At 42.7% G+C, this 24,957-nt stretch overlaps 2 protein-coding genes across 4 annotated transcripts; both read left to right on the top strand.

Moving 5' to 3' along the window:
* The first annotated feature begins 781 nt into the window (after positions 1-781).
* On the top strand, positions 782-15,924 carry LOC139408691 (phosphatidylinositol glycan anchor biosynthesis, class O). Of its 3 annotated transcripts, none has more exons than XM_071152906.1 (11): positions 782-881; positions 1,482-1,960; positions 2,103-2,246; positions 2,342-2,465; positions 2,675-2,834; positions 2,961-3,143; positions 4,955-6,551; positions 12,885-13,088; positions 13,332-13,522; positions 14,271-14,341; positions 14,513-15,924. In XM_071152906.1, exons 2-11 carry the CDS (start codon positions 1,483-1,485, stop codon positions 14,640-14,642), a joined length of 3,282 nt encoding a protein of 1,093 aa, XP_071009007.1. In that variant the 5' UTR covers positions 782-881; position 1,482; the 3' UTR covers positions 14,643-15,924. The 3 variants fall into 3 exon arrangements, with proteins under 3 accessions (XP_071009007.1, XP_071009006.1, XP_071009008.1); XM_071152905.1 differs by having other exon boundaries at positions 793-1,001; positions 14,513-15,523; XM_071152907.1 differs by lacking the exons at positions 13,332-13,522; positions 14,271-14,341; positions 14,513-15,924 and adding an exon at positions 8,075-8,136 and having other exon boundaries at positions 793-1,001; positions 12,885-13,020.
* Positions 15,925-23,119: 7,195 nt separating this feature from the next.
* Positions 23,120-24,737, top strand: LOC139409966 (C-C motif chemokine 19-like). Its single transcript, XM_071155382.1, has 4 exons — positions 23,120-23,239; positions 23,490-23,610; positions 23,739-23,863; positions 24,011-24,737. The coding sequence occupies exons 1-4, from the start codon at positions 23,179-23,181 to the stop codon at positions 24,025-24,027; spliced, it is 324 nt and encodes a 107-aa protein (XP_071011483.1). The 5' UTR covers positions 23,120-23,178; the 3' UTR covers positions 24,028-24,737.
* The last annotated feature ends 220 nt before the right edge of the window (positions 24,738-24,957 follow it).

The following is a 24,957-nucleotide window of genomic DNA, read 5'->3' as shown; positions in this document are numbered from 1 at the left end:
AAACTTAAGTATATTTTAGCAAATACATTTACTTTTGATACTTACGTATATTTAAAACCAAATACATTTAGACTTTTACTCAAGTAGTATTTTACTGGTTGAATTTATTTTCTATGAAGGTATCTTTACTTTTACTCAAGTATGACAATTTGGTACTTTTTCCACTATTTGTGTGTAAACTGTTGGGGTGCCGATGATGCTGGAGATCAGAGGTGTCCATTGAGAGAAAGACAGGTTGAGGTTGCCAGGGTTAGAGTAGTGCAGAAGGTGTCGTATGCTGAGGCAGTGAAGAGAATAGAAGAGGAAAATGGGTCCAGGGTGAGGGATCCTAAGAGGATACCTGTGAGTAGGCCGAGGCCTATAGTGATATGAATAACGTGCTTCAGTAAGGTTGCTTATTTGGTGTTCATGGCCCTGGTTGTAGATTGTACCGCAGGAATGGAACGTAAATCACAGAGGATAGATGTTGTGGTGGCAGTTGCAGAGAAGTACTTGGGTGTCTTAGATTTACTTGCTGAAGAGTTACAGGATGTTTTGAACGATAGTGTTCCGTCCTCCCAGACTGCTGGCCTGGAGTAGGATCAGATAGGGCCAAAGTAGTGGAATAGTGGTGAGATTTTAATGTGTGCAGGGTTACTTGGTAGGGCAATGTTTTCACATTGTGTAATTAATTCGTACTACAGAATAGTAGGCTGATACACAGCCGATACAGTAGGTGGTAGCATGCAATTCTAAAAAAAATTGCAGACCATAATAATACCAAAGAAGAAGTATATACCGGAAGTGGGGTTACAGCGAGAGGTGACCGTGTAGGGACATGCGCTTCTGCTCTGTTAGGCGCTGGCAGTTGAATGAATAGCTGAACTGGAGTCCCAATGAAGGTAAGAGGGAATATTATCGCACTGTGTGTACCTGAGGCACCTGTCTCGTTGCTGGCTCTCGTGTATACACTCGTTGTCGACAAGCCCCGTCTCAGAGAGGACAAAACGGAGCTCTACAAGGTCAGTAACGTTAGCTAGTAATTGTACAGGTTGGTACCTAGGCTAACTAGCACTAGCAACTGATAAGCGATATGGCTGTTGCGTTTAAAACAGATCATGTAAATAGCTACGTGGTAACAAGTTACAAGTCCAGCTCGCTAACTTGAATTCTAACGAAACCAGTCTTAAAGTCTTACGGAAAAGACACGTCAGATAATTTAACTTTTTGGCCCATGGTTATGGATGCTATGGCGCCTCCTGTGTACCAGTAGCTAGCGAACGTTGGCCAGTTTGCTGTTACATAGAGGTTGAATCTGTACATATATTGCAAGATTCTACATTATTTTTAAATCACGTAAAAATGCTGCTATTATAGCAATTACCGTGATTATCAGTTGGCTATTGACATTTTTATGTCATGATCAAGATTTCAGCTACAACCAGCAAATTGTTTCTACACTCATGCATTTGGCCCATATACAGTCTATGATCTGTCCCTAGGATGAAGAGACTCCCCATCCTAGTTCTGCTCTTGTGGCTATGTGCCATGTTCTACATTGGCATCTTCCTGTTTGTGGGCGGCTTCCTGCTGGTGAGGCTGGAGGTCAACCGGACCAGCACCTGTGGGGATGTTTTGCTGCCAGGGGACCAGCAGGGGGACTTCTGCCAAGGACAGCCACGCTTCCGCAAGGCTGTGGTTCTCATCATAGACGCCCTGAAGATCGACTTTGCCCGCTTTGACCCCGCGAACAAAGAGCCCCGCCCTTTCGAGAACAAGCTGCCCGTGCTGGAGGAAGTGACCTCATCAAAGCCCTCCCATGCCCGCCTGTTCCCATTCCGTGCCGACCCCCCCACCACCACTATGCAGAGGATCAAGGGCTTCACCACAGGCTCCCTGCCCACCTTCATTGATGTGGGCAATAACTTTGCCTCCAGTGCCATCCTGGAGGACAACCTAGTTCACCAGCTAGCAGAAGTGGGTGAGTGACAGTCTATAAAGTCTGGCTCAATTCGCCATCCTGTAAGTAAAACATTCAAGGTTATGCTCAGAAAGGCACAGATGGGACATGACAAAAATTTGAACTCAGCTTTGCCTGATTATTCCCTTTCTTCTTTCTATAGGCAAGAGAGTGGTCTTCATGGGTGATGACACATGGGAAAGTCTCTTCCCAAAAAAGTTCCACCGTTCCCTGCCCTTCCCCTCTTTCAATGTCAAGGATCTGCACACAGTGGACAATGGAATTCTGCAGCACCTGTACAACATCAGTAAGCATTGGCAGACAGCCAGACACATTTGTATTTGTGGTGTACAGTATTGGCTTCTCCTTCACATCTCCCTTTCTCTCTCCTCTCTTCCTCAGTGGTAAGTGATGACTGGGATGTGCTGGTAGCTCACTTCCTGGGGGTGGATCACTGTGGCCACAGGTTTGGTCCTGACCACCCGGCCATGGCTGACAAGCTCACCCAGATGGATGGGGTCATCAGGTCAGTGGGAATTATAAGGTCTCCTGGCCACAGTAGCACTAGGCTATTTCATACTCTCTTAGATTCAGTAGTACAGAATGTAATATCAATGCCATTTTAAAAAACTATTTTTAGGATTGCATTTGTACAATGCTCTCTAAAATACTGTGTGCGGTATGTCAGATGACATACCATGGCTCTACCAGTCTGACCATTGTTTTGTCCCCAAGATCTGTGCTTGATCGGCTGCAGAATGACACCCTGTTAGTGGTTATGGGAGATCATGGTATGACAGATACTGGTGACCACGGGGGGGAGAGCCAGAAGGAGACTGATGCTGCTATCTTCCTCTACAGCCCCTCTCCCCTCTTTCCAGCATCCCCTTCCAAGGTGAGTATAGCAGCTGCACATTCCCACCATTCCTATAATATCCTCAACAATCATGATATGAATAGTGAGTGTTGCATTGATCATTCCACATTGAATGACCCTTGTTTTGTTTCTGTCTCCCTGTAGAGTGATCCTGAGGTGGTGCCCCAGACAGACCTGGTGCCTACTCTGGCCCTGCTCCTGGGCATCCCCATCCCCTACAGCAGTGTGGGACAGGTCCTGCTGCCTCTGTTCCCTGCAGAAAGCCAGACAGGGGGTGCACCAGCAGGTCTCAGCCAGGCAGAGGCACTGTGGATCAATGCCAAACAGGTAATCCCAAAGATCTGTTATCATATCAGATGCACACGTGATGTATATTGAACATTACAATTGACTGCACATTTCTGTGCATATTCTAACCATGAATACGAGTTTATATTAATTTGGATTATTAAGTGTTTTACGGTATACTTCTGGTAAACTTCTGTACTTATTTGATACTATAACATGGAAAATGAGTCAGTACTAGAATTGTTGTTACTTTCAGTACTTCTCTCACATCATCTACTGATTTGAGAGAGGATCAACTCTATCAGTGCATCTGATGTCCCCTTATAGCCCGAGCTCACTGTACCTGCTCCACTTATTTATTGCTAGCTTTAGCCTGTACTGAGGAACCGCTTCCCTCACTGGGAGTCTGGGCTGCATGTTAGCTCCTCACTCATGCTACACTGAAGTTAACACACTTCAATAATATGGCATGTAGAAATGTTGCAATTGTTCAGAAAACAATTTACAACACTTTACAATGCAAGAAGATACAGGTAGCTTCCAGCTTTGTAGGCAAACTTTCCTTGCTAGTTTACAGGTGAAGCTAACATCAATTCATGACCCTTGTACTTTTTGATAATATACCAACCATAATGCAAAATATGTTGATTTTTTAAAGCTCATTGTCACAAAAAACAGTCATTGCCAAAACATTTATTCATTCACTTTATCTCCTTCGCCTCAGCCACGATTCTCCTGTCTCTCTCACTTTGTGTGTGAATTAATTAATTAGTTCTTAGAGACATCTCGCACTTCTATTCAAATGTTGTTCATCAGTTAAATACAATAAGTCCCAAATGGAAAGGAAACTGATTGTTTTATGTCTATAGCCTTTTGAAATCCAGCTCAAGCTCAATAACTCAATACATGCACACACTCCTATTGAATATGCATTCACTTGAAATGTGGTTAGGCTACATATTGATTGACTCAATTTATTTTGGGGCGGCAGGGTAGCCTAGTGGTTAGAGCGTTGGATTAGTAACCGGAAGGTTTCAAGTTCAAACCCCGAGCTGACAAGGTACAAATCTGTCGTTCTGCCCCTGAACAGGGGAATTTGTTCTTAACTGACTTGCCTGGTTAAATAAATAAATAAAATAAATATTTACCATTCAAATAAATAATAAATGATGTAGTTATACTGAACAGAAATATAAATGCAACAATTTCAGTCAATTGAAATTTATTCATTAGGCCACGCCTAATGGGGAGCCAGGCGTAGCCAATCAGAAGGTTTTTCCCCACAAAAGGACTTTATTACAGACAGAAATACTCCTCAGTTTCAGACGATCCTGCAGGTGAAGAAGCCGGAGGTCCTGGGCTGGCATATGTAATGATCAAGCTGTTTATTCAGCTTCTTGATATGCCACACCTATCAGGATTATCTTGGCAAATGAGAAATGCTCACTAACAAGGATGTAAACACATTTGTGCACAACATTGGAGAGAAATAAGCAATTTGTGTGAATGGATCATTTCTGCAATCTTTTATTTCAGCTCATGAAACATGGAACCAACCCTTTACATGTTGCGTTTATATTTTTGTTCAGTATATATTGGTAAAAACAAAGTCAAATTGATTGTAAAATTGATTCATTAATGCATACATGGCTATCTCTGAAAAATGTCTAATAATATTGAACTCAAGAGATCTTTCTGGATCAAGTCCCGTTCTGTGACTTTGGCTAATACGTCTTGTTTTGACGTGGTATCGGGCATGGTAATGCTAAACCTGGTGTCGGTATCAAAGCCAAAATTCTGGTATCGTGACTACCCAAATTATAAATTTGACCCTTTTTGTCTTTTTAAAGGTCAACCGTTTCCTAGAGACCTATTCCAGCATGGCCAAAGACATCCCTCCAGAGAGTCTGTCTCAGCTGCAGGCAGACTTCTCCCGCCTCTCCTCCAATTACCTCAGCACCGTCAAAGAGGGCCACTCTCCCACCCCAGAACTAGTGGCCTCCCTGCAGGGGTACCTGACCTCTGTCCGGGACACCTGCCGCGCCACCTGGGCCCACTTCAACCCAGCCAAGATGGCTGCCGGCATAGCTGTCCTGGCGTGTGCCTGTGTGCTGTGTTACGTCCTCTCTGAGATGTCCTCTGTGCTGGTGAGGGAGAGTGGTCTGCTGAGGGTCCCTCTGGTGGTAGCCACTGTGGTGGGGGTGTGTGTGGCTGCAAGTCAGCTGTTCACCCAGGGCTATGCTGAGGGGTCCTGGTGCCTGGCGGCTGCAGCCCTCTCCTCTGAGGTACTGGTCCTCTGGAGAGCCCAACAGGCCAGGAAGACTACAGCGGCTGAGGGTGGAGAGGTGGCCCCAAGACGTGGCTGGCTGACCCTGCCTCGCTTCTTATTAACCCCTCCCCTTCTGGTGCTCCTCCTGCGCTGTGCCTCCCTGCTCTCTGACAGCTATGTAATAGCAGAGGGCCGTGTGGTCACCTTTCTGCTTTTTTCCATGAGTCTTTATGTCCCCTTCCATCTCAACTGGGACGGCCTCCTGCTACCCCCTGTCCATGACCCCCTGAAACCCGCCGGGCTGCTGCCCTCCCCGGTTCTATCCCCCTTAGCCGTAAGGAGGGAGAGCAGCACCTTCCTGGCCTGCCTGGGGGTGTTAGTGGGCTCTCTCTACCTCTCCCTCTTCTTTCACGGCTGTCGTGAGGAGCAGGGCTCCTGCCAGCCCTCCCCGTTCCTCTCCCCCCTGTCACGGGTGCAGGACAGCCGTCTGAAGAACCTGCACTACATCCTGTCTCTGGCCTCTCTGGGCGCCTGGACCTACCTGCTGCGGCGCTGGCTGCGGCACTACGGCAACCTGAACAGCCCTGGTGGCACGGTGTTCACGGCCCGCTGGATCCTGCCTCTGCTGTCTGTCTGTTTGGGGCTCCACTGGGCTGTGGCTGCCACCCCAGAGGACAGCTTTCGGAACCTGGCTGAGCTGATCAGCTTGGGCCAGCGGGCACTCCCTAGGGTTGCCTTCTCTCTGCTGGGCGTAGGGCTGGCGCTGCTATGGCTGGACCCGCTCACCGTATTTATCAAAAGCAGGGCTGCAACCCCTGTCCGAGGCCCTGTATCGCTCCCCCCACCCCGCTACCGGGCCAGCACGGGCATCAGCACCCAGGCAGAGCTGCACCACCTTATCCCCCAGCTCTACCAGCGCATGCGCCGCTCCCTGGAGGATGGAGAACCAGCCAGGGTTCCTGAGGGGGGTGACCGGCCAGCCGTGGAGGCCTACGGGCTGGGTACGGTCTACTCGGCCCCCGTGGTCCTGCTGTGCGGCCTGCTAGGGCTGGGCCTGCTGCTGCTGCATCCAGAGGGCATGTCCCTGTCCTTCCTGCTGCTGCTCCTGGAGATGGGAGCCCTGCTGCAGATTCACGCCTCCTCCACTACCCTCAACGCCCTGCAGGGGTCGCACTCTGGTAAGCTGCTCACAGTGTGTAATCAATGGTCTGACTATTTGGTCCTCTTTTCATCTTCAATAACATGCCTGTAATTTTACTTTTGCATATGTTGAATGTTTGTCTCGAACTAACTACTATAGATACTAATGATTATGGATTTATCTTATTTGCCTCTGACTTATTTGTACCCTGCCCTGAACTTTAGTAACTGTCACTGGCCGGCTACCACCCGGTTACACTACCATGCACCTTAGAGGCTGCTGCCCTATGTACATAGTCATTGAACACGGGTTACTTTAATAATGTTTACGTACTGTTTTACCCACTTCATATGTATATACTGTATTGTAGTCAATGCCTATCCTATTTAACTATTGCTGTACATTATACTATTTTTCAGAATATACAGTGCCTTGCAAAAGTATTCACCCCCCTTGACATTTTTCCTATTTTGTTGCCTTACAACCTGGAATTAAACTAGATTTTTTGAAGGGGTTGTGTCATTTGATTTACACAACATCCCTACCACTTTGAAGATGCAAAATGTTTTTTATTGTGAGACAAACAAGAAATAAGACCAAATAAACTGAACTTGAGTGTGCATAACTATTCACCCCTCCAAAATCAATACTTTGTAGAGCCACCCTTTGCAGCAATTACTGGTATGGGCAAAACTTGGATGGGTTCCGCTGGTGTATAGCAATCCAATCTTTAAATCATACCACAGATTCTCAATTGGATTAAGGTCTGGGCTTTGACTAGGCCATTCCAAGACATTTAAATGTTTCCCTTAAACCACTCGAGTGTTGCTTTAGCAGTATGCTTTGGGTCATTGTCCTGCTGAAGGTGAACCTCCGTCCCAGTCTCAAATCTCTGGAAGACTGAAACAGGTTTCTCTCAAGAATTTCCCTGTATTTGGCGCAATCCATCATTCCTTCAATTCTGACCAATTTCAAAGTCCCTGTAGATGAAAAACATTCCCGCAGCATGATGCTGCCACCCCCATGCTTCACTGTGGGGATGGTATTCTTGGGGTGATGGTATTCTTGGGGTGATGAGAGGTGTTGGGTTTGTGCCAAACATAGCATTTTCCTTGATGGCCAAAAAGCTCAATTTTAGTCTCATCTGACCAGAGTACCTTCTTCCATATGTTTGGGGAGTCTCCCCCATGCCCTTTGGCGAACACCAAACGTGTTTCCTTATTTTTTTCTTTAAGCCATGGCTTTTGTCTGGCCAATCTTCCATAAAGCCCAGCTCTGTGGAGGGTAGGCTTAAAGTAGTCCAGTGGACAGATACTCCAATCTCCGCTGTGGAGCTTTGTAGCTCATTCAGGGTTATCTTTGGTCTCTTTTTTGCCTCTCTGATTAATGCCCTCTTTGCCTGGTCTGTGAGTTTTGGTGGGCGGCCCTCTTGGCAGGTTTGTTGTGGTGCATAATCTTTAATTTAATGGTACTCCGTGGGATGTTAAAAGTTTCAGATATTTTTTTTATAACCCAAACCTGATCTGTACTTCTCCGACTTTGTACCTGACCTGTTTGGAGAGCTCCTTGGTCTTCGTGGTGCTGCTTAGTGGTGTTGCAGACTCTGCGGCCTTTCAGAGCAGGTGTGTATATGTGTATATATATATACTGAGATCATGTGGCCGATCATGTGACACTTAGATTGCACACAGGTGATCTTTATTTAACTAATTATGTAACTTCTGAAGGTAATTGGTTGCACCAGATCTTATTTAGGGGCTTCATAGCAAAGGGGGTGAATACATGTGCACACACCAATTCCCCCCCCCCCATTTCACTTCACCAATTTGGACTATTTTGTGTATGTCCATTACATGAAATCCAAATAAAAATCCATTTAAATTACAGGTTGTAATGCAACAAAATAGGAAAAACGCCAAGGGGGATTAATAAATTTGCAAGGCACCTTATATATACAGTGCCTTGCGAAAGTATTCGGCCCCCTTGAACTTTGCGACCTTTTGCCACATTTCAGGCTTTAAAGATATAAAACTGTATTTTTTTGTGAAGAATCAACAACAAGTGGCACACAATCATGAAGTGGAACGACATTTATTGGATATTTCAAACTTTTTTAACAAATCAAAAACTGAAAAATTGGGCGTGCAAAATTATTCAGCCCCTTTACTTTCAGTGCAGCAAACTCTCTCCAGAAGTTTAGTGAGGATATCTGAATGATCCAATGTTGACCTAAATGACTAATGATGATAAATACAATCCACCTGTGTGTAATCAAGTCTCCGTATAAATGCACCTGCACTGTGATAGTCTCAGAGGTCCGTTAAAAGCGCAGAGAGCATCATGAAGAACAAGGAACACACCAGGCAGGTCCGAGATACTGTTGTGAAGAAGTTTAAAGCCGGATTTGGATACAAAAAGATTTCCCAAGCTTTAAACATTCCAAGGAGCACTGTGCAAGCGATAACATTGAAATGGAAGGAGTATCAGACCACTGAAAGTTTAGAGGGACGGCCAGGCCTTGGTAGATTTGCAGTGGTCTGATACTCCTTCCATTTCAATATTATCGCTTGCACAGTGCTCCTTGGAATGTTTAAAGCTTGGGAAATCTTTTTGTATCCAAATCCGGCTTTAAACTTCTTCACAACAGTATCTCGGACCTGCCTGGTGTGTTCCTTGTTCTTCATGATGCTCTCTGCGCTTTTAACGGACCTCTGAGACTATATCACAGTGCAGGTGCATTTATACGGAGACTTGATTACACACAGGTGGATTGTATTTATCATCATTAGTCATTTAGGTCAACATTGGATCATTCAGATATCCTCACTAAACTTCTGGAGAGAGTTTGCTGCACTGAAAGTAAAGGGGCTGAATAATTTTGCACGCCCAATTTTTCAGTTTTTGATTTGTAAAAAAAGTTTGAAATATCCAATAAATGTCGTTCCACTTCATGATTGTGTCCCACTTGTTGTTGATTCTTCACAAAAAAATACAGTTTTATATCTTTATGTTTGAAGCCTGAAATGTGGCAAAAGGTCGCAAAGTTCAAGGGGGCCGAATACTTTTGCAAGGCACTGTGTATATATATATATATATATATATATATATATATTAGACCCAAACACAGTACCAATCAAACGTTTGGACACACTTATTCATTCCAGGGCTTTTCTTTATGTTTGCAATTTTCTACATTGTACAATAATAGTGAAGACAAACTATGAAATAACACATGGAATTTAACAAATGTTATCTATTTTAGATTCTTCAAAGTGTCCACCTTTTGCCTTAATTACAGCTTTGCACACTCTTGTCATTCATTCAGCCAGCTTCGTGATGTAGTCACCTGGAATGCATTTCAATTAGCAAGTGTGACTTGTTAAAAGTTAATTTGTGGAATTTCTCTCCACCTTAATGCATTTGAGCCAATCAGTTGTGTTGTGACAAGGTAGGGGTGGTATACAGAAGGTAGCCATATTTTGTAAACTACCAAGTCTATATTATGGCAAGAACAGCTCAAATAAGCAAAGAGAAACAGTCAAGCTCAGTCAATCCAGATAATTTCAAGAACATTGAAAGTTTCTTCAAGTGCAGTCATAAAAATCATCAAGCGCAGTGATGAAACTGGCTCTCATGATGACTGCCACAGGAAAGGAAGAGCCAGAATTACCTCTGCTGCTGAGGATACTTTCATTAGAGTTACCAGCCTCAGAAATAGCAGCCCAAATAAATGCTTCACAGAGTGTCTTTGTGAGATGCAGAGTAGGTGAACGGATGATCTCCCCATGTGTGGTTCTCACCGTGAAGTATGGAGGAGGTGGTGTGGGGGTGCTTTGCTGATGACACGGTCAGTGATTCATTTAGAATTCAAGGCACACTTAACCAGCATGGCTACCACAGCATTCTGCAGCGATATGCCATCCCATCTGGTTTGCGCTTAGTGGGACTATCATTTGTTTTTCAACATGAAAATGACCCCAAACACACCTCCAGGCTGTGTAAGGGCTATTTGACCAAGAAGGAGAGTGATGGAGTGCTACATCAGATGACCTGGCCTCCACAATCATATGACCTCAACCCAATTGAGATGGTTTGGGATGAGTTGGGCCGCAGAGAGAAGGAAAAGCAGCCAACAAGTGCTCAGCATACGTGGGAACTCCTTCAAAACTGTTTGAAAAGCATTCCAGGTGAAGCTGATTGTCAGTATGCCTTGACAGCTTTGCACACTCTTGGCAAAGGGTGGCTACTTTGAAGAAATCTCAAATATATTTTTCTCAACACTTTGTTTTGGTTACTACATGATTCCATATGTGTTATTTAATAGTTTTGATGTCTTCACTATTATTCTACAATGTAGAATGTAGTAAAAATAAGAAAACCCTTGAATGAGTAGGCGTGTCCAAACTTTTGATGTGTGTGTGTGTGTGTGTGTGTGTCTCACACAGAAAAAAAACGATTTAATCAAATGTTAGAATAAGGCTGTAATGTAACAACGTGGAAAAAGTCAAGGGGGCTAAATACTTTCCGGGTGCACTGTACATACACAACCGTTCAAAGGTTTGGGGTCACTTAGAAATGTCCTTGTTTTCCATGAAAACATATATGAAATGAGTTGCAAAATGAATAGGAAATATAGTCAAGACGTTGACAAGGTTATAAATGAGGATTTTTAATTGAAATAATTGTCCTTCAAACTTTGCTTTCATCAAAGAATACTCCATTTGCAGCAATTACAGCCTTGCAGACCTTTGTCATTTTAGTTGTCAATTTGTTATGGGAATCTCTAGAGATTTCACCCCATACTTCCTGAAGCACCTCCCACAAGTTGGATTGGCTTGATGAGCACTTCTTACGTACCATACGGTAAAGCTGCTCCCACAACAGCTGAATAGGGTTGAGATCCAGTGACTGTGCTGGCCACTCCATTATAGACAGAATACCAGCTGACTGCTTCTCCCCTAAATAGTTCTTGCATAGTTTGGAGCTGTGCTTTAGGTCATTGTCCTGTTGTAGGAGGAAATTGGCTCCAATGAAGCGCCTTCCACAGTGTATGGCGTTGCAGAATGGAGTGATAGCCTTCCTTCTTCAAGATCCCTTTTACCCTGTACAAATCTCCCACTTTACTGCCACCAAAGCACCCCAGACCATCACATTTCCTCCACCATGCTTGACAGATGGCGTCAAGCACTCCTCCAGCATCTTCTCATTTTTCTGCGTCTCACGAATGTTCTTCTTTGTGATCCAAACACCTCAAACTTCGATTCGTCTGTCCATAACCCTTTTTTCCAATCTTCCTCTGTCCAGTGTCTGTGTTCTTTTCCCCATCTTAATCTTTTATTTTTATTGGCCAGTCTGAGAGATGGCTTTTTCTTTGGAACTCTGCCTAGAAGGCCAGCATCCCAGAGTCGTCTCTTCACTGTTGACATTGAGACTGGTGTTTTACTGGTACTATTTAATGAAGCTGCCAGTTGAGGACTTGTGAGGCGTCTGTTTCTCAAACTAGACACTCTAATGTACTTGTCCTCTTGCTCAGTTGTGCACCGAGTCCTCCCACTCCTCTTTCTATTCTGGTTAGAGCCAGTTTGCGCTGTTCTGTGAAGGGAGAAGTACACAGCGTTGCATGAGATATTCAGTTTCTTGGCGATTTCTCGCATGGAATAGCCTTCATTTCTCAGAATAAGAATAGACAGACGAGTTTCAGAAGAAAATTTATTTATTTCTGGCCATTTTGAGCCTCTAATCAAACCCACAAACGCTGATTCTCCAGATACTCAACTGGTCTAAAGAAAGTCAGTTTTATTGCTTCTTTAATCAGGACAACAGCTTTCAGCTGTGCTAACATAATTGCAAAAGGGTTTTCTAATGATCAATTACCCTTTTAAAATGATCAACTTGGATTACCTAACACAACATGCCAATGGAACACAGGAGTGATGGTTGCTGATAATGGGCCTCTGTATGCCTATGTAGATATTCCATATAAAATCCTCAGTTTCCAGCTACAATAGTCATTTACAACATTAACAATGTCTACACTGTATTTCTGATCAAGTTGATGTTATTTTAATGGACAAAAATGTGCTTTTCTTTCAAAAACAAGGACATTTCTAAGTGGCCCCTAAACTTTGAACGGTAGTGTGCATACCTAGATACATAAATGCATACAGACAGACAGACTCCGACATTGCTCGTCCTAATATTTCTTAATTCCATTCTTTTACTTTTTCGATTTGTGTGTATTGTTAGATATTACTGCACTGTTAGAGCTAGGAACACTAGCATTTCGCTACACCTGCAATAACATTTGCTAAATATGTGTGTGCGACCAATAAGGTTTTACTTTGATTTGACTTGTCTCTCCCTCTGCCAGGTGGCTTTTCTGTGCCCTGGACCCCGGTAATGCTGTGGTCCCTGGCTGCCACTCAGTTCTTCCATGCCACAGGCCATCTGCCTACGTTCCCATCCATCCAGTGGGCTGCTGCCTTTGTGGGCTTCCCTGGTGGGCACACGGGCACCATACTCCCCGCTTCACTGGTCACCCTCAACACCTTCTCCTCACACATCCTCTTTGCAGGTACTCACCCGTTTACTGTGTTGTACAGTAAGAATTCTAATGTATTTAGGTTGATTGACATCGTGGTTAATGTGGCTATAATCATATCCCTCCTGACATTATTTCAGTCTATGCGTAATACCGTACCACACTTCAATACTGACAACCTCTTAAGTTAATTGATGGCTACACAGTGTACCTGAATATTGATCATGAATATGATGCTCAGTTTATGCTGATGTGTCTGTATGTTTGTGAATACAGTGGCTTGTCCGCTGCTTCTCTTCTGGCCGCTGGTGTGTGAGGTGCGAGGGGGACGAGGAGGAAGAGGGGGGGGTGGGGAGGAAGGAGAGGACAATGCTATCATGGAGATGAGACTAAGGGAGAGTCCCCAGCAGTTCAGCTCTGCCCTTCTACAGCTCGCAACACGCTACCTCTTCATTAACGGGGCACAGGTAAGCACTATTAGAATAATACCATGCATATTTTAAAAAATAACCAAAATATTGCTCTTGACTAATCAGAATGATGCAAAATGTCACAAACATAGTTGTTTTCTGGGTGCTATTCTCCGGTAGTTTCTGGCTAACAGAAGCCTAGGCTAACAGCAACAGTGAAAGAGAAGTCTGGCGTTTGCCATTGTAGAACTGATTCTGTTCTGGTGAGAGTTTTGCATTGATCTGTGTCTGGTCTCTGTTGGTGCGTGCCTGTAGGCTAATTGTTGTTTGAAGTGGGGAAAATAGCATATCGTTGTCAGGGCTAACCGGAGGGATAAATGCTGTAATAGTATAAAATGCCTTTTCATGTAAAACATAACCCATAGTCCATGAGAGAGACAATGATATTAAAATAATCACTTTGTGTGTCCTCAGAAATGTAGGCTACATTTACAGCTGTAAACAGTGTACTGTCAGCCATGTGACGTCTGAAGCAGCAGTAGCTCAATGGACCGTACATAAACACTACATTTTAAAAGTTTTTATTAAATTAAGAATTTCATGAAAATATGCTTGTGTGTAACAAAGTAACTTGGACCATTTCAGTTAGACAACGTTTTAAAATAGACCTATGTTTATCAAAATGAATACACTCACAAGTGTTTGAATAATAACGTCCATTCGGATAGTAGAATTACCATGCCCATCCCTAACACACACGCTACTGCTCTGCCATTGACTCAGGACCTCCTCTCCCCTCTTTCAGGTCTTTGCATCAGTCTGTGCAGCTGCTATCCTCAGGAGACATTTAATGGTGTGGAAGGTTTTTGCACCCAAGTAAGTATCTTTACCAACTCACAGTAACCACAGTATTGGCTTTGTGTCATTCCTTCCTACTCTGTGTTACTGGGTTTGTCCCTGGTCATGCTCTCAAAATGTGTCATCTGTCTTCTCTAGCATGCTATTAAGCATTATGTCTTCTCTAACATGTTTCCTATATATTTGCAGGTTGATGTTTGAGGCCTCAGGGTTCCTGGTGAGCAGTGTGTTTGTGCTGGTGGGGGTGACCCTGGTGATGAGGGTGGACGTGGCAGTGGGGCGCTGGTTTAAGAGACTCCTCCCTGACACGTCTGGGTAGAGCTGCTATTGCACTGTTGCAATTGACCAGGGCCCACTGTTAGGCACCCTACACTGTACATCCCTCTCTGGTTCTGGGGGGGGTGCAAGGATGGACGGGGGGGGGGTCCTGGGGTAATTCGCCATAAGGGCAGCCGTAAGTATCTAGAGGGACTGAGGTGTTTGGGTGACTTGTCCTCTCAAACTCAACTTCAGTGTAGGCTGTATGATGTCAACAAAGGTGCTCTCTCCTCTTGCTCTGTCAATGCAGACGGACCACAATGGAACTGAATGATTGAACTTTTCACATCCATCCTCAAAACGACAAACTCTAAAACCATTGAAGAACATCTGTAATACTCCACTTTATTCTCCTTGGTCATGTATGGGACAGATCCAAGCCTTCACAGCATTACTCTCCATTGTATTGCCTATCGGGTGGCCAGTTAATGAGGCTGTTTACAGAGTGGATGGGAAAGGGGCCTATGGGACCCACAATGCTCTCTGGCTCATGCTCAGTTATGTATGACAGGTCAACAGGAAATGGGTGGATAGTGTGCAAAAAGCAATGAAATTAATCCATCCCAACAAAGTGCATTATGTCTGTCATCTCAAGTGTCTGCTGAAGGAAATGCTCAATTCTTCTGTTTTTATCGTTTTTATATTTAAAACTGGTGGTTTCTTACTGCCAACACTGACGATTATATTACAATATTTCACAGCATCAGCAATAACTGTCTTAATTCATCTCGAATAACAGTATGATTTATAATAATGTTTTCTAATCCCAAATATACAGGTCAGTAGTCTTGTGAGCCAATAAAGCACCTTTTCCCTTGGACAGGATGGCTTTAATGAATGCCTTGTGTGATGTGACTTGTTGGATGAAAACAAAAAAAAAAAGTAGAAATTGAGGACATAAGCATTGACTGTTTTTATTTATTTCTCTGTGGTAGGTACAGTGTTCTGTAGGTCACTGGACAAGGACATGTTACATTTCTCAGCTCTAGTCTACAATGCATGAAACTGAAGGGATGTAATTTGAGCTCAGGTTGAATTTGCCCCAATGCAATAGAGCTCCCTTGCTCAAGCTGTCTAAGTGAATGATTGATGTCTACTTCTCTTGGCGGAAGGTAGTGGGTACTATATTTATGCCAATCTGAGTCATGCCTTGTTATAAGTGTTGGTGAGTTGATAGGTTCAGTTGCCATAGATTTTTTTCGTTACAAATACTTTTGTTTAATATAACCAATTAACTAAATTGATCTTATTGTGAAACTCAAATTAAATAGTTTGTACATTTATGAAAGTGTTTGTCCCGCTTTAAATTGTTTAGCTTATACTGTTTTCATAAATCATTCATAAGCACTATGTGTTACAAAGCATCCATAACAGTATGTCATGCTTTATAAAGGGTTCACAAATGTGACATGTTTTGATGAAGGATTGCATACACTCTAAAGTAAGGTCACATTACACCTAATCTCATTCCAAGACACTATCGGCCAAATGTGTGGATGGTCTGGTGTACCAACGCATCACACTTGGCCTTCATTAGTTAGGTTTCAAATCAAATAAATAGTGGAAATGGCCAGGGTTTAGCCATCATTTTGACGACTTACTTTACTCTGTAAGGTCACTCCTGTAGAATTCTCTGGTCACTCCCACTAAGGCCAACTGAATGATTGATATCCCAGGCTTATACAGTGGGGCAAAACAGTATTTAGTCAGCCACCAATTGTGCAAGTTCTCCCACTTAAAAAGATGAGAGGCCTGTAATTTTCATCATAGGTACATTTCAACTATGACAGACAAAATGAGGGGGAAAAAATCCAGAAAATCACATTGTAGGATTTTTAATGAATTTATTTGCAAATGATGGTGGAAAATAAGTATTTGGTCAATGACAAAAGTTTCTCAATACTTTGTTATATACCCTTTCTTGGCAATGACAGAGGTCAAACGTTTTCTGTAAGTCTTCACAAGGTTTTCACACACTGTTGCTGGTATTTTGGCACATTCCTCCATGCAGATCTCCTCTAGAGCAGTGATGTTTTGGGGCTGTTGCTGGGCAACATGGACTTTCAACTCCCTCCAAAGATTTTCTATGGGGTTGAGATCTGGAGACTGGCTAGGCCACTCCAGGACCTTGAAATAGTTCTTACAAAGCCACTCCTTCGTTGCCCGGGCGGTGTGATTGGGATCATTGTCATGCTGAAAGACCCAGCATCTTCAATGCCCTTGCTGATGGAAGGAGGTTTTCACTCAAAATCTCACGATACATGGCCCCATTCATTCTTTCCTTTACACGGATCAGTCGTCCTGGTCCCTTTGCAGAAAAACAGCCGACAAAGCATGGTGTTTCCACCCCCATGCTTCACAGTAGGTATGGTGTTCTTCGGATACAACTCAGCATTCTTTGTCCTCCAAACACGCCGAGTTGAGTTTTTACCAAAAAGTTATATTTTGGTTTCATCTGACCATATGACATTCTCCCAATCTTCTTCTGGATCATCCAAATGCTCTCTAGCAAACTTCAGACGGGCCTGGACATGTAGTGGCTTAAGCAGGGGGACACGTCTGGCACTGCAGGGTTTGAGTCCCTGGCGGTGTAGTGTGTTACTGATGGTAGGCTTTGTTACTTTGGTCCCAGCTCTCTGCAGGTCATTCATTAGGTCCCCCCGTGTGGTTCTGGGATTTTTGCTCACCGTTCTTGTGGTCATTTTGACCCCACAGAGTGAGATCTTGCGTGGAGCCCCAGATCAAGGGAGATTATCAGTGGTCTTGTATGTCTTCCATTTCCTAATAATTGCTCCCACAGTTGATTTCTTCAAACCAAGCTGCTTACCTATTGCAGATTCAGTCTTCCCAGCCTGGTGCTGGTCTACAATTTTGTTTCTGGTGTCCTTTGACAGCCCTTTGGTCTTGGCCACAGTGGAGTTTGGAGTGTGACTGTTTGAGGTTGTGGACAGGTGTCTTTTATACTGATAACAAGTTCAAACAGGTGCCATTAATACAGGTAACGAGTGGAGGACAGAGGAGCCTCTTAAAGAAGAAGTTACAGGTCTGTGAGAGACAGAAATCTTGTTTGTTTGTAGGTGACCAAATACGTATTTTCCACCATAATTTGCAAATAAATTCATTAAAAATCCTACAATGTGATTTTCTGGATTTTTTCCCCCTCATTTTGTCTGTCATAGTTGAAGTGTACCTATGATGAAAATTACAAGCCTCTCATCTTTTTAAGTGGGAGAACTTACACAATTGGTGGCTGACTAAATACTTTTTTGCACCACTGTATTTCTTGTGCAATAACCTGAGGATGACATTACACCAAGAAACACTTACCTTGATGAAAGCCCCCAACCTAAAGAAATAGAAAATGTCTTTCTTCTGGAATCAAGTTACATGTTCCACAGCTCACAACACGCACACAAAAACTAGCCATATCGTGGGGTGCTTGGCCCAATCAGGTCACATTCATCCACTTCCCCACTGAAAGATCCCCTACAGAATGTTGTCACCATTGTAACAGGCTGTAATCAAGCCCTGGTCTCAAGCATGGGAACAGAAGAGGAATACCTGATGCAGTCATCTCAGGTTGGACACCAAGTCATCTTGGTTCTGACACACACACAAATGCATTTAAATACCTCTCACACCCTACTGTAACCTGTGGATCACGAGAGAACCTTCATAAATCAGCAGAACGTTAATAACCTATTTATTGACTGTGTAGTGTCCTGTACTACTTAGTTTGAATTGAGAGACCTTCGGTCATTCACAACGCAGTACTTAATTTAAAGATATACCCCTATGGCCATTTATAACACATACATTAATGCCTTGTATCATATGATGCTGTTCTGACTATAAAGTCAGACACCTTTGGTCATAACACATACAAAAAGATTTAATGATGTACACACATGTATTTACACAAATCACAAACCATACATTTCCTTTAATTTGTATTTTTTCTTAAACAATACAAATAAATACATTAAGTTTCAAAAAGTCCAGCAATGCAATTACATTGAATATTAAACAGAGCTGTGAATAGAGTAGCTTTACACTGAGCTGGCGGACAAATGGTTATTGGTCTCTGCCTGCTGGAGGTTTCAACCTTAAAAGTAACAACAAAGAAAGCTAGCAGGTCTGTTAGGAAATGCCTTTTGTCACACCATCTGGATAAGGGCATTTCTGTGGTGTGCCAGAAACTCTAAATGGGGAGATGAGAAACTCCATTAGATTCATATCATTATATTCCTCTTTCCTTTACAAATTTCATGACGTGACTAAGGGGAATTTTATTTAGCTGAGCCTGCTAGCTAGCTTAATTTTGGCTAGCTAGCAATTGCTCTGAAGTCACCGAAATTATTAGAAATAACGATTGAGGTAAGTACAGTATGTAATCTAACTCAAACTAATTTAAATTACAATAAATAAAGGTTAAGTTACTTGTTTTTCGCTGTCCTGTGACACCACAAGTGGGCATTTAATTTTTGAACTCACATGATCAGCAACACTAAAAAAGTACTTCTGGGTCACAGAATTTCAGAAATGTTCTAAATAAAAGTCCCCAACAAATAGTAGAAAACTGTCAATAACCTGTATTCATGATATATGAAAATAATTGTCTAAACATGAACAATAATTAATGTGTTCATATTTAAGGGACATTTGCATTGAATGTGGGTTTAAAAAAAACATTTTCCAAGATCACATTAATGCCCCCAATTCAAATCACTGTGTATGGAATACATATTGGCTTATAGCCGGCAGCCGTGCATGGGTAAAATCACTGGAGAAGCCAAGCCAGTTAAAAAGCCATGTAACAACCTATGTTGTGATGTTTGCGTTGTTTGCTCAAAAACCCATTCGTTCATACGCCACGTGATATACAATAAGGCTGTGACAGCATAAAGACAACAGTCACACTGTGGCGGAACATATTAAACTACATCACAAAACCAGAGAGAAGCATCTGTCCGGGAATATTGTAGGGAATACTCAGTAAGGTGTGTAGAATGTATATATGGTGTAATGTCATGGGGCTCTGAATAATACGGAGTGTTGCTGGCCTTTTACTCCACCCATTCCATTGGCCACAAAGCAAATCACTGAATATGGAATACATAACCTTCACGTGACTTACTGAGCTACAGAAAACCGCTAACCAAACAACAGTACAGCGCATGTTCACTGAATTCAAGGGATAGTACCCTCAAATGTAAGTTTCCTTAGATTTTTCCCAGACTTCAGAAGTCATCCAATTATGCGGTCTAGGCATTGTTAGCAAGCAGCATGTCACCCTGCATCCCACTGCTAGCTTGCCTCCCAATCTGGCTGTAACATCACGGCCATCTAATCATCCCCGGCTTCCAATTGGCTCATTCCTCTCCCCTGTAACTATTCTCCAGATCATTGCTGTAAATGAGAATGTGTTCTCAGTCAACTTACTTGGCAAAATAAGGGTTAAAATCCAATGTTTTTCTACTAAAAAAGTCTGAAAAAAGGTGAAAAATAGAAACAGGCCTTACCAATGTTTTTTTGCTGTGCAGGACTTCACTTTAGAGTGTGCATTTTTGGAGAGGTTGAGGTCAGGTCCAATATTGTCTGTGCACCCAAAAGGGAAAGAGGTTGGGCCATCCTAGAAATGTTTGAGTAATATGATATAATATATACAATTTAGAAGCTTTAATCGAAAGGGACTTACAGTCATGCATCAATATATTTTTAAGTATGGGTGGTCCTGGGACTCAAACCCACTATCCTAGCGTTGCAATGTTCTACCAAGATGCATGACAGGGTAATAAATACTTTTTGAAGCCTCAATTTAATATGATTTATAAGGCCTTTAAAGCACAGGTTTATGTCACATTTGACATGGGTGGTTATGCCACATTTATGAACCCTTTACAAAGCATGACATATGGTTAAAGATGATTTGTAACACATTTATGTAGTGTTTATGAAGGCTTTATGAAGCCTTTATGAGCTGCACTTCATTTAAAGCAGCACCGAAGTTGGTCTGTCAGTCACACTAGTCATTGCTAGTCGCAAACTGGTAAGTCACAGTCATGACAACAGAACAGCTCTGCTCAAGGAAGTTAGGCTTGAAATGTGTTGCTAATTGAGATATGAAACAATGTCCAATTTTTTAAAAACTGAACAAAGGGAAGCTGAATAATAGTTTTTCAACATTTTTGGCACTCCCACCTGAAGAGAGGAGTCCATGTACAGCCCATTTCCATAGCTTGGTTCAGGCTGTGAGGTAGGAGTTGATACATTCTGTCAATTCAAGGTTATATCAGCAGTTTCCATGGCTCTGTGAGAGGGTGGGAATCCCCTGCTGACTGCCTGGGATTTCTGGGAATTGTAGCCATTGACCCCTAGTCAGGGTGACACTTGCCATAGGGTCAAGCAGCCTTATCTCTGATTTTTGCAGAGTGAACTTGGGGCTTTCCACAACTCCCTGGCTCTCCTTTACCACCCAGTAGAAGATTAACATTATAATCATGTACAAATATGCAGTGCCACTACCACAGCCTTTCCTTGAACAGGTTAGTTTCTAAAGATTACATGACTAACACTGTCAGAGTATAAAGGAATAGCTGTGCGAAATAAGTGTGCAATATACATTGTTAAACAGTCTCGTACTGCTTATTTTAGAAGCTAGGATTGTTTTCGTACGACATTGCTTTCTTGTGAAAAGAGGTGTACATAGTGGGTCATTGTTAGTCTTATGTTATCTGTCAGGGATCCCTGTGGAATGACTTCCCAAAAACCAAGTATTCTTGGAACTGTTACAATGAATTTCTGCTTGGCTTCTGGCCAAAAACAAGACATACCATTGACACATACAACCCTCTTAGTACTGGCTAATTGTTTGTTGACTGGACAACTACATAACTCTGTAGTGACAGTGGCATCGGCAGGCGAGCTACAACTTTACGGTTGACATGAGGCGAGCATGGGGCAAATTACTCACCTACGGATGACCACCACAGTCTATTAGGATTTGACTGCTGCGAGGGGTTGTTAAATGTTAAGGTACTAAACATTCATGGCCTATGAAACAGGAGAACATGAGAACAGTCATTGGCAACTTCATCCTCCATTTGGCATCATCATCAGGTCTCTGTAGCTCCAGCCGTTGGTAATTACATGCCTCTGTCACAGCAGAACAAAACACTGACTGACATTCCCCTTGCCGGCACTGGAGGACTGCCATCTATTGTGCCATGCCTTACTTACCTGCATATCCTGTATCTTTCATGCCAGTACATTATCAAGGGCTCTCTTTCCCGGAATAGACTTACCCAACAAAGATCCCAGCATAGATCTGGCAGGCGTTGAATAGAGTTATGTGAAACTGGTAAGAATTGACACAATGTGGTGTTTATGTGACATGACACTTTGAAGAGACTTCACAGTGTTTAGATAATCATTCCTAATAACCGATCTGAACAAATTTTACGAGATACAAGTTTGAACGAGTAAGTTTATTAGGACTCTGATGGGTTTAGTTGTGTGTCAGATAACAAAATGGGAAAACGGCAGTGCCAGTCATATGTTCTGCAGCTTATTTTGTTACGAGCTACTGGCCCATTTTGTGTGCAGAGATATTCTAAACAACGTAAGAGATTTAACGATAAGTACTTAGTATTGAGAAGCCATATTGTGTACCCTTTTGATAAAACACAGTGTAAAAAGAGTTGTTCTAATCACTAGGTTTTGAAGGAGAAGGCTGCCTCTCTCTGGCTTGATTCATCGTAGAGACTGGGTGGCATATAATAGCAAAACGAGCTGGAAGGGATACACATTTAGCTCAACGCAGGATCAAAGTAAACACTAAGCCTCTGTCTCTCTTCATGCCTCATCAGTCTTCATAAGCGTTTCAGCCTAGACCTGACACAGGGTTAGTAAGACAACCGCTGGAATGTACATTTAATGCTACGGTGCATTTGAGAAGGTTCCACACAATTCATATCTGGGAGACAGACAGGTAAGGGCAGACGGACACATCATAGAGGTAGCCTGCCTCAGACATGTGTGTCCCCTCTGTCACACAGTAAAACACAAACATAAAAGAAAGAGTACTGACTTACAGTAACAGCCCCCTTCTTACATACACACAAACAACCACAAACCAACACACGTTGACACAAGCCACACACATTGACACACACCCACACACAGGATTGTGGCCATCCTCTATTATCAGTTCTCATAGGTTACTTATCTCCCCATCAACGGTGAAAATGATTTACAGACATTATTGCCTGGAGGCGTAACTGCAATGAAAGTATTCTTAATCTCAGAAGAAAGCACTGGCAGAGCCTCTATTTAGTTTTCTTTAAAAAGGTGAGAGGTCAAGGGGCGTACTGAGCTGAAGCATGGTTTACGGGAAATGGGTGCGTGACTTGAGGACAGTGAAAGTGAAAGGAGTTCTGCGGTGAGGATATATATATAAAGCTGTGCCTGAACCACAGTAGTCCATTGATCTGCAGATCCTTGTCTAACGCATTAAGACAGAGCACAACTGAGACAGGATGTCATTACGGGTGGCTGCACTTCTTCTGTTGGCATCTGTCCTCTGGAGCCATGTAGCAGGTGAGATCCTCTTATTTTCTACTGCAGAGTTGCTGTTATTACTACTTTTGCTGCAAGTTGCCGTCATAGTAACTACTCTAACAACGTCTTAGTAACATGATGCTGTGCCTTGATCACTAGTTGTTATCATCATCTGTGGAACTGTAAACACGCTCTTCATTTAATTTGAGTAGAACGGTTTACGCACACAGAAGGGATACACAGAGGGTATAATCTAACCTGCTGTGTGTTTGTGTGTGTGTCCCTACAGCAAGCACGGATCAGGCTTTGGACTGCTGCTTGACAACGACCGATACCAAGCTTCCCCACAGAGTGGTGAAGTCATACAGTATCCAGACAGTCAGTGGAGGATGTCGGATAGCTGCCACTGTGTAAGCAACATTATACCTTCTACAGACTGAATTGAACCCATTCACCCTAACCACAAGTGAATGTTTTCTGCCTGTGTGTGACTGCATTGATGCAATGTGTCTGATCTGCCATTTACTTCTGACAACAGGTTTGTCACGAAGAAGAACCTTAGACTGTGTGCTCCTCCTGCCACCAAGAAGAATTGGGTGGCCAAACTCATCAAGCAACTGAAGAGGAAATCGCATAAGGGAAAGGACAGAAAAGGGAAGAATGGTGAGCTTCTATGTAAAACTTTGATGCAATTCAATAAACAATTATATTAAGGATACAAATAGTCAGTCATGGGGCTCATCTATACTCTTCCTTTAAGAGTGAGGTTTCCCAACCGGCCTCTGTATTAACCTGTTGCTTTCCCATCAGGCAAGAGAAGACACTGAAAGGCTGTGGTGATCCTTAAACCTCGGAGCTCCAGTATACGTCCTTTGAGAAGAGTCAACATTTCAAATATTTTGTGAATGGGACTGAGAGTTAGTTCTCATTTTAAGGTGGACGGCACTGTGATACCGTTGAATTATTTTTGACCAACACTCTTGTCACGTGTTGTGTATTGCAGAACGTCATTGTCAAAATGTTGCTCACAGTTACTATAAGCTTGATTTCATATTGTATAACTCATTTTATGTAAATAAATAAGTGTTTATTTTTTTAAGAAACATTGCATTTTTCATCTTGGTATCAATGATTTAATAATTTCATTCAGTCAAATCCTTGGTCTTATATTATTGGGAATAGGTAAAATTTCCAAGTTATCAAATCAAATCAAATGTTATTTGTCACATACACATGGTTAGCAGATGTTATTGCGAGTGTAGAGAAATGCTTGTGCTTCTAGTTCTGACAGTGCAGCAATATATAACATGTAATCTAACAATTCCACAAAACACAAAAGTTAAGGAATGGAATAAGTAATATATACATGTAAATATATGGATGAGCAATGACAGAGTGGCATAGGCAAGATGCAATAGATGGTATAAAATACAGTATGTACATATGAGATGAGTAATGCAGATATGTAAACATTATTGAAGTTGCATTATGAAAGTGACTAGAGATACATTTATTAAAATGGCCAATGATTTCAAGTCTGTATGTAGGCAGCAGCCTCTCTGTGTTTGTGATGGCTGTATAAGTCTGATGGCCTTGAGATAGAATCTGTTTTTCAGTCTCTCGGTCCCAGCTTTGACGCACCTGTACTGACCTCGCCTTCTGGATGATAGCGGCGTGAACAGGCAGTGGTTCTGGTCCTTGATTATACAGGACACCTACAGAAACCAATGTCACAGGAAGCTGTGACATTGGTTGCT

This window comes from Oncorhynchus clarkii, chromosome 5, assembly GCF_045791955.1.
Source record: "Oncorhynchus clarkii lewisi isolate Uvic-CL-2024 chromosome 5, UVic_Ocla_1.0, whole genome shotgun sequence".
Classification (NCBI taxonomy): domain Eukaryota; kingdom Metazoa; phylum Chordata; class Actinopteri; order Salmoniformes; family Salmonidae; genus Oncorhynchus; species Oncorhynchus clarkii.
This window is presented reverse-complemented; position numbering and strand designations above follow the sequence as displayed.

What these genes read in the sequence shown, in the direction of transcription:
- LOC139408691 (XM_071152906.1), top strand. Translation starts at nt 1,483, where the DNA reads ATGAAGAGACTCCCCATCCTAGTTCTGCTCTTGTGGCTATGTGCCATG. An exon ending in TCACCAGCTAGCAGAAGTGG is followed by an intron (nt 1,961 to 2,102) that starts GTGAGTGACAGT and finishes TTCTTTCTATAG; the next exon opens with GCAAGAGAGTGGTCTTCATG. An exon ending in TCTTCATTAACGGGGCACAG is followed by an intron (nt 13,523 to 14,270) that starts GTAAGCACTATT and finishes CCCCTCTTTCAG; the next exon opens with GTCTTTGCATCAGTCTGTGC.
- LOC139409966 (XM_071155382.1), top strand. Translation starts at nt 23,179, where the DNA reads ATGTCATTACGGGTGGCTGCACTTCTTCTGTTGGCATCTGTCCTCTGG. An exon ending in CCTCTGGAGCCATGTAGCAG is followed by an intron (nt 23,240 to 23,489) that starts GTGAGATCCTCT and finishes GTGTCCCTACAG; the next exon opens with CAAGCACGGATCAGGCTTTG. An exon ending in TGTCGGATAGCTGCCACTGT is followed by an intron (nt 23,611 to 23,738) that starts GTAAGCAACATT and finishes TTCTGACAACAG; the next exon opens with GTTTGTCACGAAGAAGAACC.